The sequence below is a fragment of the Schistocerca cancellata genome, chromosome 3 (genome assembly GCF_023864275.1).
Source record: "Schistocerca cancellata isolate TAMUIC-IGC-003103 chromosome 3, iqSchCanc2.1, whole genome shotgun sequence".
Taxonomy (NCBI): domain Eukaryota; kingdom Metazoa; phylum Arthropoda; class Insecta; order Orthoptera; family Acrididae; genus Schistocerca; species Schistocerca cancellata.
The window spans coordinates 619,835,415-619,850,785 of NC_064628.1; the positions used below are offsets into that span (position 1 = coordinate 619,835,415).

General features: G+C 39.7%; 1 protein-coding gene across 1 annotated transcript in view; it reads left to right on the plus strand.

Annotated features, from left to right (window-relative positions):
- Positions 1–3,314: 3,314 nt before the first annotated feature.
- LOC126176465 (monocarboxylate transporter 9-like) overlaps positions 3,315–15,371 on the plus strand; it is a 51,768-nt gene continuing 39,711 nt past the window's right edge. The window contains exon 1 of the mRNA XM_049923622.1: positions 3,315–3,545. Coding sequence (XP_049779579.1) covers positions 3,315–3,545 — 231 coding nt within the window. The remainder of the gene's footprint in view (positions 3,546–15,371) is intronic.

Genomic DNA, 15,371 nt, shown 5'->3' on the forward strand with positions numbered 1-15,371 from the left:
TTTCATCGAGCTATGTTAATTATCAATGACATGTCATGCGTATGGCGGAATGACAAGGTGACACGAAAATATTTTTCTCATTGAGGATATTTTTCTCCATACTGGAATTTAGTAGACAAGTGGGGTTTGCTGCAATGAATGAAGCATGCACTGAAATTTTTTTTGAATTTTTTGTTGAGAAATATTAATGTCTTCACTCTGTAATTAGAATTTTCCAGAGGCAGCTTTGAAAGGAGGTAGATCGACAGTTGTCGCTGTAACTCCAGTTGTGATTATGTGAAACATGAAATTAGTAATTCAGCGTGATGTGTATATGTTATTTTGATTCATTGTAGGGGTTTTCAAGGAAAAAAATTGGCGAAATTATAGATATTTGAAAAAATGACCATTTTGGGATTCCTCTTTTTTGGAACAAAAAATATCAAGTATCAACATAAAAAAATCGGCTACAATTAACTGAAGAGAATTCAGTTTTCTTCAAGGGAGACCATCAATCATTAAAATCTGCTAAAAATTTTAGCGTCGGCGAGAACCATACCGACAAGCATGGTTTTGAGAATACGCGTTTAAAGCTTGAAAACTATGTGTCATATAAGAAAAAGGGGCAAAGCTTGAAACTTCCGCGATATCATCGATGTCTGGTCTATTGGTCTATAGTAACTGTCGCCCCGGCTAGTGGATGGTCGCTTTCTGCTACTTCGAACTGATAAGCCCTCATTTTCGTCCTCAAATCGCCTTTCTTCGCTGAGCGCATCGCCGCTGATGTCTCTATCTTCACAGAATCGGCGCATTTCATCACCAGTTTTGATTTGAAGGGCATTTGCCACATGAATTAAAGCATTATTTCCTATATTGAATAGACCGACTGACAAATTAGAAGCAATGTTGACAATTTTGCTTCTGTTGGATGTTATTTTTGGAGCGTGCCTCCAAATGAGACTATTGAAACTATCGTTCAAATTTTGAGTAAAATAGCGCAAACAACACTCCAGCAAATCAGGTTTACTCAAATCGGTATAAACAGGGGTGATGGCAACAATAACGACTTGTGGCAGTCGCGTTTTGTGTTTATAACTTTCCAATTCACCTTTTGCTTTAGCTTCAAATGCTTACAAAATCATTAATTTTTGGAGTTTGCACGTAATATTTTGGGAAATAATTCTTCAATGTGTATAAATTCGAATTACATAATAAAAAAAATTTCGTGTTTTTCCGACCGTCACCCTGACTTTCCCCGTTAAGTTTTGCGCACGATATAGTTAATGCCACAGCCACATTATTTTAGAATGAGCTAAAAGCACACCAGTTTGCAGGAGGCGGCATGTGTCTCGTCCGTCCCCCTATCTCCCTCTCCATCCCCTTGTGAACACTGTAAAGGTGCAAAATTGCAACATAAGGAAGGGAAGAAAATATTTGATTATTTGCGCGAATACATGACGCAAACTTAAGAATACAGAGATGCCACTTTCGCCAGTAACAATGGCTCTAACAAGGCTAGGCATCCAAGCTAATTCAGTTATATGCCACAGTTCATGAATCATTGTGGCTGGAATGTAGTGGCGTGCCTGCTTCTTGGCAACCCGTCTCTAGATATTTTCAGTTAGCGAGAGATACGTTGAACGTGCTGACCAGAGAAAAAGAGGCATATCCAGTGTGTCGAGGTAGGTGAGGGAGGATTACAGGGGCAAGTGTGGTTTAGCTTTGAAAAACTGAATCGAAATTCGTATGAAACGACGGTGTCGTGGTACTCCTGTATTCCGTGTTGTCGCCGGTGCTGCGCTGTCGGCTCACCTATCTCTGCTCCCGCTTCAAAAGGAGCCGCAGCTGGCAATCCACGGTGCTCCAGGTGCCACCGCACCGAAGTGCGGACATTTGTCTAGTTGCAAACAATACCACTATTAAAGGTGCTTTACTGGCTGTCTGATCCTGCACCGCTGCACAAACAATAAGTTATGTCTGTCCTCCGGGCGCTAGTCGTGTGAGCGTGGTGTGTATGGCTCTCCTGAGCCCACCCTTTCCATATTCGAATGTCAGGAGTGGAATGGCGACCAACGAGAATAGCAACATCACAGAACTTTATCCCTATGAGTACCAATTATTTATTGAGCTCGTTGTTTTAAACTACGTGCAAATGCAACCACATTTCCACATTTTATGTGAAATGAACTGCGGTGGCTGTAAAATACCTTTGTTCAGTGTGACGACCGGTTTCAATCAATTGAAGACGCATCCTTACGTGATCTGTACAGAAATTGATAAAGAAAACTATTAATCTTTGTACTTACAGCATTAGGATGTGTCTTCAGTTCGTGGAAAACTGGTCGTGACTTTAAATAAAACTATTTTACAGTCAGTCGTCTCCGTCTGAAACTACTATTTTTTATTATTTTTTCTCTTTAAAGTGGCATTGCCTTTTGCATGAAACCACTGATTCTACTGGAACACAGAGACATTTAGTGGTACACTGAGTTTCCTCGGTGTAATCATTTTTCTTTCAGTGATCGTACTGAGGAAACTATTGACAGTGAAAGCAAGTGTATTTACAGTTACTGTAACGTAAGCTTGAGTTCGTCCTATTGTTGTTACGAGAGGTTTCGAAATGAAACCAATGGAGCACTATGTAATTTTGATACAAATTTATAAATTTTAAGCCCAATTTGGTTATTGTGTAGGACTATAATTTGTTTCAGGCACTATGAATACTTGAAAGTTTCGAGATGTGTGTTTGTAACTAGGAATAAAGCGACATTGTCTTCAAATATATCTCATCAATTGATGGCAGGTTGAAAACTTTATGTCCAATGCCTACAGAGGGAAACCACAACTTTAAAGGCATTGATTGTTTACTTTCTGCCAATTTCTTCTTGTATTCGTTGTTTACTGTGACGATAAGGGTCACTCCCTTGCAAAATTTTAAAATGAAATTTTTTAAATATTTGTGACTCAAAGGTTAAAGTGCAGTTTCGTCAGGGCACTGGTGTTGTCGAACTCCGACGTGTGCTTGTAGAAGTTCCTTCTTTCTGCACGAGGCATATCACTGTATTTTTACAACCAAATCAACATACTCACTCAATTGCTGAATGAGAAACCTGTACGTAAATGCAGTTGACAATACTTCTGACAAGTTCGCTCTGTCGCAAAGAAATTTTATCATTTGCGCATACTAGTACACAGTATGCGCCATGCCATTTCGATGTTGTTGCATACGGTATACATTTTGTTGCAGTTTTAATGACCAACAGTGCAGTTCTTTGGTGTTTTATGTCTGGGGTTTTCTTTCTGTTACAGCTGTCCCGCCATAGCGACAGACAAAGATGCTGATCGACGCACAGAAACAGCAGAAGAAGGAAGCTGAGGATCAAAACCATGAGAACGGAGGTCTGCAGCAGGGACCGGAGGCCCCGGAGAGCGACGAACTCCCGGGGAAGGCCAAGGCGTCCACTGGCCACAAGCAGAAGGAGGGGCCGGCCGCGGGCAGCGGACACCCTCCGGCTCCCGACGGTGGCTGGGGGTGGGTCGTGGCCGCCGCCGTCGCCTTCAGCGCCGTGAGTAGCACAGCGCGCTGAACCCCCACCTACTCTACTCACAACCACACCAGCCTAGCTCTGTACCGCAACCGACACAACCACTTTTCCTGAAGGCAGTACTACTATTCAGCCACCTGTGTACATAAAAGGCAATGTCCCTACTCACTGATTCACACACTGACTCATCATCACCCACCACAAACTACTAATGTCAGAAATTTGAAATTTGCACAGGGTGCTGACCACATACCGTAGACGACGTATAAGAAGGGACTCTTTGAAATTCCACCCCTATGAGGGTCAAATAGGGGTAGAAAATTTTTTGGATGTATGACGCTATTAAGGCAATTTTGAAGCCAGGCCTTTGAAAATTGGTATTTCTTTTTCAGTCAGTAATAAGGCAAAATGTGTTTCAGCAGTTTTGAAAATTTAATGTCTGGAGGCGCAAAGTATATTTTGAAAATAAGTCATTATTAAAGAACTACTTAAATAGTTTTGAAGCTAAGTCAAAGAAAATTGGTATTAGACTTCAAAATTACAAATAATAAAATGCGTCTTTCAATGTTTTTAGAAATTCAAACCATAAGGGGGTCAAATGTTTTATGAAAATTTTCATTGTGCAAATATTTTTAAAATCAAATCTTCGAAAATTTGCATTTGACTTCTCAGTTAGAAAAGAATAAAATTCGTGTTATACTGTGAAACGTCCCCTTTGACAAATTATACAAGACTGTGCTTAACCTGACACACAATATTTTTTAGCGCAACGCAATCTGACTTTCAAAAATCCCTACAAAAGAATGGCCCTGACTAACATTCACCTATACCTTTCACAAATCACTTACCTCACAAAAATCTTCATTACTCGAACTACTGCAACAGCGAGCGCCACTACTGCCAGCTAAATAAAAGATTCAAACTACGGAAGGCACTAACTACTGATAGGGATAGTTAGCAAATGAAAGATATTAATAGAGAACAAACAATGTATTTACCTTAATATCATCACAAGTCATATGTAATTTCAAAACTCCGCCATCTCTCTCACCACATCCACCACTGCTGGCAGCTCACCTCCAACTGCGCAACGCTACGCGCTGTTAACATCCAGCTGCCCCTCTACAATGGCAGACAACAATGCAAACTAGCCACAGACTGCACACAGCACAGCCAGTGATTTCATTTTCATACAGAGAGCGCTACTTGCCGGCGGCGTTACCAATATAAGAACCTAAACAGCCTACTTACATAAAGAAAACATAAACAGCCTACTTACATAGCCCCCATGCTCCCCACAAAATTTTTTACAAATGGTGTTGGGCACTGGCCAATACAGATTTGACAAAAATTTTTCACAATTACAGTAACAAAGATATAAAATGCACACACTTATTGATACAATGTTGGTCAAAAGCTAAAATTTTCTCACAGTCCATAAAGATAGTCCTGATCATTCATCATAATAGTAATTACAGTTTCTCATTAGTAAAAGAAATTGCACACAGAAGTAGTGGATTTCCATGCAGTCTTGAAGAAGTAGTGTTGTCCTTCCAACGGAAAGACAGTGCTGACTCTTGACATGCTGACAGGTAATGGGCCACAACAGAGCAAACCCACAGCAGAGTCATTCGACATTTTGAAGAAGATTGGTAGGTAGGTCATCACAGAGCAGACCCACTGCAGTCCTTGTAGAAATAATGGTATTGGTGAGTCAGCAAAGGTGTAGACCCACTGCAGTCCTTGTAGAGATGGCCAGCAGCCATCTGTTGTGACTGTGCAGGTGCACAATCACCATCGAAGAGTCTTGCGGACAATATAGCAAGTCCATGAACCACCACTTGTGCACTCACAAAGTTTTTTGGAATTATCCTTAGAACCAGCAATGCTGTTCTCCAGTCCCTTGCTGAATTAGTAACACACGTGCAAACACTAACAGTCCCAACTTCTCACATAGTGTCCATATAGTATGACCAACAGAAAAGTGTGCAGTGAAATGAATGCTTACAAGTTAATAATATGATGAACTGGTGTCAATTACAATTTTATGACGTAAGAATACAATTACAAAGGTACAAAATACATCATTAAAAACATAACAATACAGATAACATTTGTAGTAATATAGGCTCTACAAAACAATAGAAATAAACATATACATCAGTGTTACAGGAATTATGACATAAGTAAATACATAAAAGATCAGAATAACTTGCGAAACATCAACTTCACACATGAGCATTAAAACAAAACAGAATAAATAATGTCTAAGCATCTTTACAAAGTAAATAACAGAGTATTAGAAAAATTCTACAACATAGCTCTCATCAGCTAAACACATAAAGACAGGAAAAACACAAATACACAAGGGTACACAAACATATAGAGGGATGACACAAAAGGAAAGGACAGGGTTCGTTTTACTGCAGTATTTTGCATGGAGATCTCCCTTCGTTCATCATTATTCCCAAAAGTCCTATCTAAGCCTGCTTTCTGTATTCTGTTCACATCCTCTGTCAAAAATACTTTTTCTCCACTGTACAGTATCCTTTTTTTTTTTGCCAGACCATTTTCTGATAGCTTCTCAATGCATTTCTTATAAATTCATCATAGTTAGTTTCTTATATAGTCTACCCCCTCTTAAGCTAACTTAAATCTACTGAGCTCAGATGCTAAACTAAGGGACGAGGCAATGCAGCAGCATACAACAAATCAACACAAACAGCAATGACAAAAAATGCCAATTTGCAAAGCAAGCAGCAGTAAATCTAAATTAACAGATAAAATGCAAAATTACAACTAATATGAGCCAATGTGCAGCAACAAGAAAAGCTTAACAGAGTAATACAAAGTTAAATTCAATAACACTATGCCTGGCAAACAGCAGCAACTTATACCTAAACATGACATAGCTCAAGCAGAAAAAATATTACAGTAAAAACAACAATGCAGACAAGGGAAATGTCTATTCACATCTTAATGTCTATGTAATTAAAGTGGTGCACCACAACAACTTATTGTAAAAAGAAATATTACCATGTACTTGAAAAGAAAATTATGTGTTACTGTTACTAGTTCCTTCTTATTGTTCTTTCCTTTCCAAGTGCTCCTTTTTTAAAGAATGTGGATCATAAAATAATTATTTAATAGATCTGTTGACAGAAAGTGGTCACATTAGCAAATGCATTTTATTTTATAAACGCAATGCTGCAACACAGCTGGAAACCAGATATCAAAAGAAATAAGCAATTACGCAAACCAAAGCATAAAAATATCATTCAGTAGTCATGTGGCATTTCGTAAGTCAATAGCTCTCAACTCTCATAGAAAGACACTTGTCATAATCAGGTGTGCAGATGTATGAATATTTCCCATCAATTCATAAGCATTTCAGTAATTAGCACAAAGTACGAGTAACCATATGTTTTCAGGTAATGAGCGTGTAATATTTGCGATGCTTTCTACAAAGGAATGTCAATAGCAAGGTTAATGGAAGTAATGAGGGTGTCGCATTTGCAATATTTTCTCTAAAGGAATGTCAATGGCGAGGATAAAGGCCTGCCTTTTTTCTTTTTTTTCTACCTGTGCTTCCGGAAAGGCACACCCTAATGGCTTGTTCTCCCGGCGTCTGACACAGCTGCGTGCCCACGACGCATTACGTGCAGGTGGTCACTTAAGTTTCTTACGGAAATATTTACGACAGCAGTCTCCGCTACAGAGACAGTCTCATATAAAAATTTCACAGGTCGAGAATTTACGTTGCAAATGTGTAGAAACAAAATCCTATGAATATAACAGTGTCCAAAAAAATTTTCGCCGGCATTGTGATACATTCACGCATTTACACACATTTCATAACTCTTAAAGTACGATTCTTGGTTTCCAACATCCTTTTTCACAAGTCAAGAGTCCCTAACTTGTATACATTATTCATATACATATAAACACGTAATCACATTCCTCATATATGGTAGCATCATCTTATTGACATAAACATACCTCAACAGCATCACTGGAATCTTCTGATTTTTTTCTTGTAGTTTGTGTATTTAGTGTAGCTTTTGTTTATTACTAGCGCGTAATTGTAGAGAGAATCTCCTTTGTAGTTGCAGTCTTTCATTGTTGTACTGTAAAACAGTTGTGGCATGCATGTAGATTTGCACCAAGTATTTCGCAGCTGCAATTAACTAGATATTATTTTCAGTTCTATGTTAATGTGTTCTCTTATTTTTGCTCTTCAAATTGTGCTTTTCTGTGTTATCGTGTGAAATATTGTCACAATAATGGCGTGTGAAAAACGTAACGCTAGGCTCCAAAGTAAACTGAGAAATAATAGTGACGATGAGCTTAGCTTATCAGCACCACTGTGTAGTGAATTAACAGACGTTCCAAGTAGTAATTTGGTAATTGTGCATAGGGAAATGGAGCGGGCGGCAAATAATAGTGTAGACAGTGAAACAGGTTGTGAACAGGGAAGCATTATCGATCGATCGGTCGGCAACAGCTTGCCTCAGGAATCCGAAATGACAGGACACAATTTTACAAATACTGTAGATTCAGGTTTTGCGTCCTCACCGTTTTCTCAAATAAGTCAAGACACATTTTCAGCTTGTCAAAATGTGAATGTTGCCAGTGCAAATGCACTGCCGAAAAGAGTAGAGGAACAGATTCCAGACACTAATGCATTGTTATTACAACTAATGCAACAAATGGAACAAAATCAGAGACAAACACAGCAACAGTTAGACACAATGGGACAAAATCTTCAAAAGTTAGACACACTGGAACAGAATCTTCAAAAGTTAGACACAATGGAACGAAATCAGAGACAAACACAGCAAAAGCTGCAAAAGTTAGACACAATGGAACAACACCAGAGACAAACACAGCAACAGTTAGACACAATGGAACAAAATCTTCGGAAGTTAGACACCACACTTGAACAAACACGTGAAGATTTAACTACTGAGTTACATAACATTGAATCGAAATGTCAAAAAGTCTGTAATGACGTAAAAACACAAATTTGTGAGCATTTTCAGCCTATTTTTTCACAGCATGAAAATGCATTACAGAATCACGAAGCAGCCATAAAAGAACTGCAAACTTTTGTTCATGAAAATCATGAGACCTTGCAAGCTAAAATGGACTCAGTTGCATCTACCGATTCAGTTACGCAACTTGCAAAAACTCAGGAAAACTTAAAGGACACAGTAGATACTCTGAAAATTGGTTCAGAAAGACACATGGAGGAAATTAGTCCATTATCAGAGAAAGTAGTTGAACTTTCGGATCAGCTAAATAATTTATCTGCGAAGGTAGATGATAATCTGAATGACACAAAACTGGTAGTCTTTAATGACACAGAAGAGTGCGAACAAATTAGGAAACTGAAACAAAATCTGAATCAAATTAATACGCAACACCAAAGAGAAATCCGGGAAGTACAAGATCAGCTGACACAGGTAATACAAGAATTACATATTTCAGAGGACACTCGCGCTCCAACACGGGAAGAGGAACTTAGAAATACGGAAAAGCCACAAAATAATAACACAGGGCATTTCGGTAATTATGAAAGAAATTGGCAAGGTACACTGAATTTTGAGATGGAACCGCCGACACGACATAACAATGACCGATATGCTACTCGCTGACACGATGATTTTGACTATAAGCTGTTCATTACTACACGTAAATTCAAAACGTTTAAGAATTCTGCCAACGACATTCATCCACAAGCGTGGCTCCATCAATTCTCTCATTGTTTCCCTCCCAACTGGTCATTGGAGCACAGGTTAGAATTTATGTGTGGCTACTTAGAGAATGAACCAGGTGTAAGAATGCGATCGGTCATTCACGACTGTCACAGTGAAGGAGATTTTTATCATGCCTTCCTCTCAGCATATTGGTCTCAAGCTACACAAGACCGAGTAAAACATAGCATCATAATGATGAAACACTTCGAACAATCTGAATTTTCCAGTCTTGTGAAATATTTTGAAGACATGTTGCACAAGAATCAATACCTGTCAAACCCATACAGCCCCTCAGAACTCATCCGCATTTGCTTAATCAAACTGCCTGAACATTTACGACATATTATTTTAGCAGGACGTTGCAAAGACGACATTGAAGCTTTTCAGGGACTGTTACAAGAATTAGAAATTGACACAGACAGTCGCGGGATGCGAAAACAGGAAAACAATCGCTACAGGTCACATCCATCACAATTCCGTGACGACAGAAACGATAACTGGACGCGACAAGGCTATTCTCACCACACAAATCGTGACCAAAATAGACACCACCCGTATGACAACCGTTGGCAGAGTAGTAATAATTACATGGAAAGATCACCTCTCCACAGTAATGACTATCACAGAGACAATCAGAGAAACAGACAATATGGGAACCAAAACAATTATTATGACAGGAGACAGAATAACTTCAGACGCAACGCTCCACCATGCAGTGATAATTCAGGGAGAAATTCTCCACCACATGACCGACAAACAAGAAACTATGTAAACTACCGACAAAACGACAGACGTGAATTTCATCAGCACTGACGGGGTTCTAACAGAGCAGAGCCCTCTCGGCAAGGCGAATTTGTAGAAGTTAGGCCTCCTAATCCCAGTAACGACGCGCGCCAACAAAGAAACAGACAATGATTCACACCGCAGGCAGCCACTTGCGCTGGCTGGCTCAGAGAAAAATAACATAGACGCTAACCTTGAGAAAAATTCCAGTATTCTTTACCGATGTATACCACATGATAATTGCGTTAAAGTTGAAACTCTGCGTACTAGGAAGAGTAAAGGTTTACACCACATTTCATACGTAAAACCGTTTATTGAAAAATAATCTGCTTTTTAACTTTGTCTTTGCCATAAAACGTTTCACTTCATGCAACTTGTACAATTTGTCACACTGAGAAACTGTTACACTGCAACAATGTTTGAAGTTAAATATCCAGTCAAGAACCAAGAGAACTTATTTAAACTGAAATTACGAATGCATTGTTATTGTGAACATACGACACAGTGTTATTGTGTGTGTGCATTCTTGCTTGTTAGTTGCACGATTATATAACGACTATAAGGCTCACATACTTAGAACATTTACCAGTACTGCTAATGAGATTTTAATGCAACATTTTATTGTACTTGAAAATACATTCTGGATTTAAAGTACTTTCTGAGAGATACCAAATGACACAGTGGTTAGTTTATGTGACAGCTACACGATTTTATCATGACGCTACTAATGAGTGACAATTTACAATGTTGCTTTTGTGGTGTATCTGTTTTATATCTGCACAGTTTTTCTCAATTGTTCTGTAAAGTAAAACAAGGTTTAGTAGTAACTTTTGTGGTATAGCTACAAGGAGACAGCCTTTTCTGTAGCACAACAATACGTTACAGCACAGTACTTTCTTCATCACGGCAATAAGCGTAATAAGTAAGATATCTATACGCAAAGCATTTCACTTTTGTTTATCATGAGGTAAATACATTGACTTCTGCAGAACTTAGCTGTTGGAGGACGATAACTACGACACTTCCACAGAGATGATCTTACAGCAAGACGCATATTTAGCGCTACAGGACACGCATTTGAGTGCTTAATTTTGTACTTAAACCATTTATTTTTCAAGATTTTTGAAGTACAAAGAAAGTTTTCTGTGATACATTTCATTCCATTGCTGTAATCTGTAACACCTGAGGGTATAATTACATTAATCCTCAGGGGGGTACACGCCTACTTTGTGTATCATGTGTTTGGCAAGCACAAGGAGCCCTAGCTAATATGGTATTTGCTTATACAATTTAACACATCGGTACCATATTTCTCTAACACATAAATTACAGAGCTATCTGATCATTTAACTGAGAGATAAACATGTTTTTTACTACGTCAGTGACACATGTTTACGTAATTACACCGTTGGGTAACTTCACACTTATGAAATTGTATTCTGTCTGTACTGTGTGAACTTTCATATTTTTTCGGAACCATTGTGATACTATGAGAGCTTTGAATGATGTATTTGGTATGGGATCATGATTTTTAAAGTACGTTTGAGGTAGATGACACTATTGACATGAGCAGAGAATTTTCTTTAGGTTTTGAAATTATTGCAGAAAGCTACGACGACTTTGAGATTTGACTGAGGTGTTATGATGTTATTTTTACGACGACGATGTGTATTATGCTGTTGAGGTATGTTTATGTCAATAAGATGATGCCACCATATATGAGGAATGTGATTACGTGTTTATATGTATATGAATAATGAAAGAAGTTAAGGACTCTTGACTTGTGAAAAAGGATGTTGGAAACCGAGAATCGTACTTTAAGAGTTATGAAATGTGTGTGTAAATGCGTGAATGTATCACAATGCCGGCGAAAATTTTTTTGGACACTGTTATATTCATAGGATTTTGGTTCTACACATTTGCAACGTAAATTCTCGACCTGTGAAATTTTTATATGAGACTGTCTCTGTAGCGGAAAAATGTCGTAAATATTTCCATAAGAAAGTTAAGTGACCACCTGCACGTGCGTCGTCGGCACACAGCTGTGTCAGACACCTGGAGAACAAGCCATTAGGGTGTGCCTTTCCGGAAGCACAGGTAGAAAAAAAAAGGAGGCCTAAAGCCCGCTAATGACATTCGTTTGTAGAAAGCATCGCAAAAACGACTTGGTCGAAATTAAAAACGTATGATAACACTGTGGAGCTCTTAATTTATGATATTTACTGAAATGCCTAATAAAATGACAAGAAATATTTTTACATCTGCACACCTGATTATGACAAGCGTCTTTCTATGAGAGTTGAGAGAATTTCTACTAACTTATGAAATGTCACATGACTACTGAATGATATTTTTATGCTTTGCTTTTCATAGTTGCTTTTTTCATTTGATATCTGGTTTCCAGCTGTGTTGCAGCATTGCTTTTATAAAATGAAATGCATTTGCTAATGTGAACACTTTCTGTCAACAGATCTATTAAATAATTATTTTATGATCCACATTCTTTAAAAAAGGAGCACTTGGAAAGGAAAGAACAATAAGAAGGAACTAGTAACAGTAACACATAATTTTCTTTTCAAGTACATAGTAATATTTTTTTTACAATAAGTTTTTGTGGTGCACCACTTTATTACATAGACATTAAGATGTGAATATGCATTTCCCTTGTCTGCATTGTTGTCTTTAGTGTAATGTTTTTTTTTGCTTGAGCTATGTCATGTTTAGATATAAGTTGCTGCTGCTGTTTGCCAGGCATAGTGCTGCTAAATTTAACTTTGTATTACTCTGTTAAGCTTTTCTTGTTGCTGCACATTGGCTCATATTAGTTGTAATTTTGCATTTTATCTGTTAATTTAGATTTACTGCTGCTTGCTTTGCAAATTGGCATTTTTTTTGTCATTGCTGTTTGTGTTGATTTGTTGTATGCTGCTGCATTGCCTCGTCCCTTGGTATATATCTGAGCTCAGTAGATTTAAGTTAGTTTAAGAGGGGTAGACTATATAAGAAACTAACTATGATGTCTTGGAAGAAATGTATTGAGAAGCTATATGAAAATGGTTTGGGCAAAAAAAAAGAAAAAAAAGGATACTGTACAGTGGAGAAAAAGTATTTTTGACAGAGGATGTGAACAGAATACAGAAAGCAGGCTTAGATAGGACTTTTGGGAATAATGATGAACGAAGGGAGATCTCCATGCAAAATACTGCAGTAAAACGAACCCTGTCCTTTCCTTTTGTGTTATCCCACTATGTGTTTGTTTACCCTTGTGTATTTGTTTTCTTCCTGTCTCTGTGTAGTTTCATAGAATTTTTTCATCTTTTAATACACTCCTGGAAACGGAAAAAAGAACACATTGACACCGGTGTGTCAGACCCACCATACTTGCTCCAGACACTGCGAGAGGGCTGTACAAGCAATGATCACACGCACGGCACAGCGGACACACCAGGAACCGCGGTGTTGGCCGTCGAATGGCGCTAGCTGCGCAGCATTTGTGCACCGCCGCCGTCAGTGTCAGCCAGTTTGCCGTGGCATACGCAGCTCCATCGCAGTCTTTAACACTGGTAGCATGCCGCGACAGCGTGGACGTGAACCGTATGTGCAGTTGACGGACTTTGAGCGAGGGCGTATAGTGGGCATGCGGGAGGCCGGGTGGACGTACCACCGAATTGCTCAACACGTGGGGCGTGAGGTCTCCACAGTACATCGATGTTGTCGCCAGTGGTCGGCGGAAGGGGCAGGTGCCCGTCGACCTGGGACTGGACCGCAGCGACGCACGGATGCACGCCAAGACTGTAGGATCCTATGCAGTGCCATAGGGGACCGCACCGCCACTTCCCAGCAAATTAGGGACACTGTTGCTCCTGGGGACTCGGCGAGGAGCATTCGCAACCGTCTCCATGAAGCTGGGCTACGGTCCCGCACACCGTTAGGCCGTCTTCCACTCACGCCCCAACATCGTGCAGCCCGCCTCCAGTGGTGTCGCGACAGGCGTGAACGGAGGGACGAATGGAGACGTGTCGTCTTCAGCGATGTGAGTCGCTTCTGCCTTGGTGCCAATGATGGTCGTATGCGTGTTTGGCGCCGTGCAGGTGAGCGCCACAATCAGGACTGCATACGACCGAGGCACACAGGGCCAACACCCGGCATCATGGTGTGGGGAGCGATCTCCCACACTGGCCGTACACCACTGGTGATCGTCGAGGGGACACTGAATAGTGCACAGTACATCCAAACCGTCATCGAACCCATCGTTCTACCATTCCTAGACCGGCAAGGGAACTTGCTGTTCCAACAGGACAATGCATGTCCGCATGTATCCCGTGCCACCCAACGTGCTCTAGAAGGTGTAAGTCAACTACCCTGGCCAGCAAGATCTCCGGATCTGTCCCCCATTGAGCGTGTTTGGGACTGGATGAAGCGTCGTCTCACGCGGTCTGCACGTCCAGCACGAACGCTGGTCCAACTGAGGCGCCAGGTGGGAATAGCATGGCAAGCCGTTCCACAGGACTACATCCAGCATCTCTACGATCGTCTCCATGGGAGAATAGCAGCCTGCATTGCTGCGAAAGGTGGATATACACTGTACTAGTGCCGACATTGTGCATGCTCTGATGCCTGTGTCTGTGTGCCTGTGGTTCTGTCAGTGTGATCAAGTGATGTATCTGACCCCAGGAATGTGTCAATAAAGTTTCCCCTTCCTGGGACAATGAATTCACGGTGTTCTTATTTCAATTTCCAGGAGTGTATTAAGCTATATTCACTATGATGAGGAATACTGTTATCCTCAAATATAATTGGCATTAATAATATGTTATTTACCTTGTAAAGATGCTTAGACATTATTTATTCTGTTTTGTTTTAATGCTCATGTGTGAAGTTGATGTTTCGCAAGTTATTCTGATCTTTTATGTATGTACTCATGTCATAATTCCTGTAACACTGATGTATATGTTTATTTCTATTCTGTTGTAAAGCCTGTACTACAAATGTTATCTGTATTGTTATGTTCTTTAATGATGTATTTTGTACCTTTGTAATTGTATTCTCATGTTATAATATTGTGATTGACGCCAGTTAATCACATTAAGTAACTTGTAAGCATTCCTTTCACTGCACACATTTCTGTTGGTCATAGTATATGGACAATATGTGAGAAGTAGGGACTGTTAGTGTTTGCACGTGAGTTAATAATTCAGCAAGGGACTGCATAACAGCATTGCTGGTTCTAAGGACAATTCCAAAAAACTTTGTGAGTGCACAAGTGGTGGTTTATGGACTTGCTATCTTCTCTGCAAGACTCTTC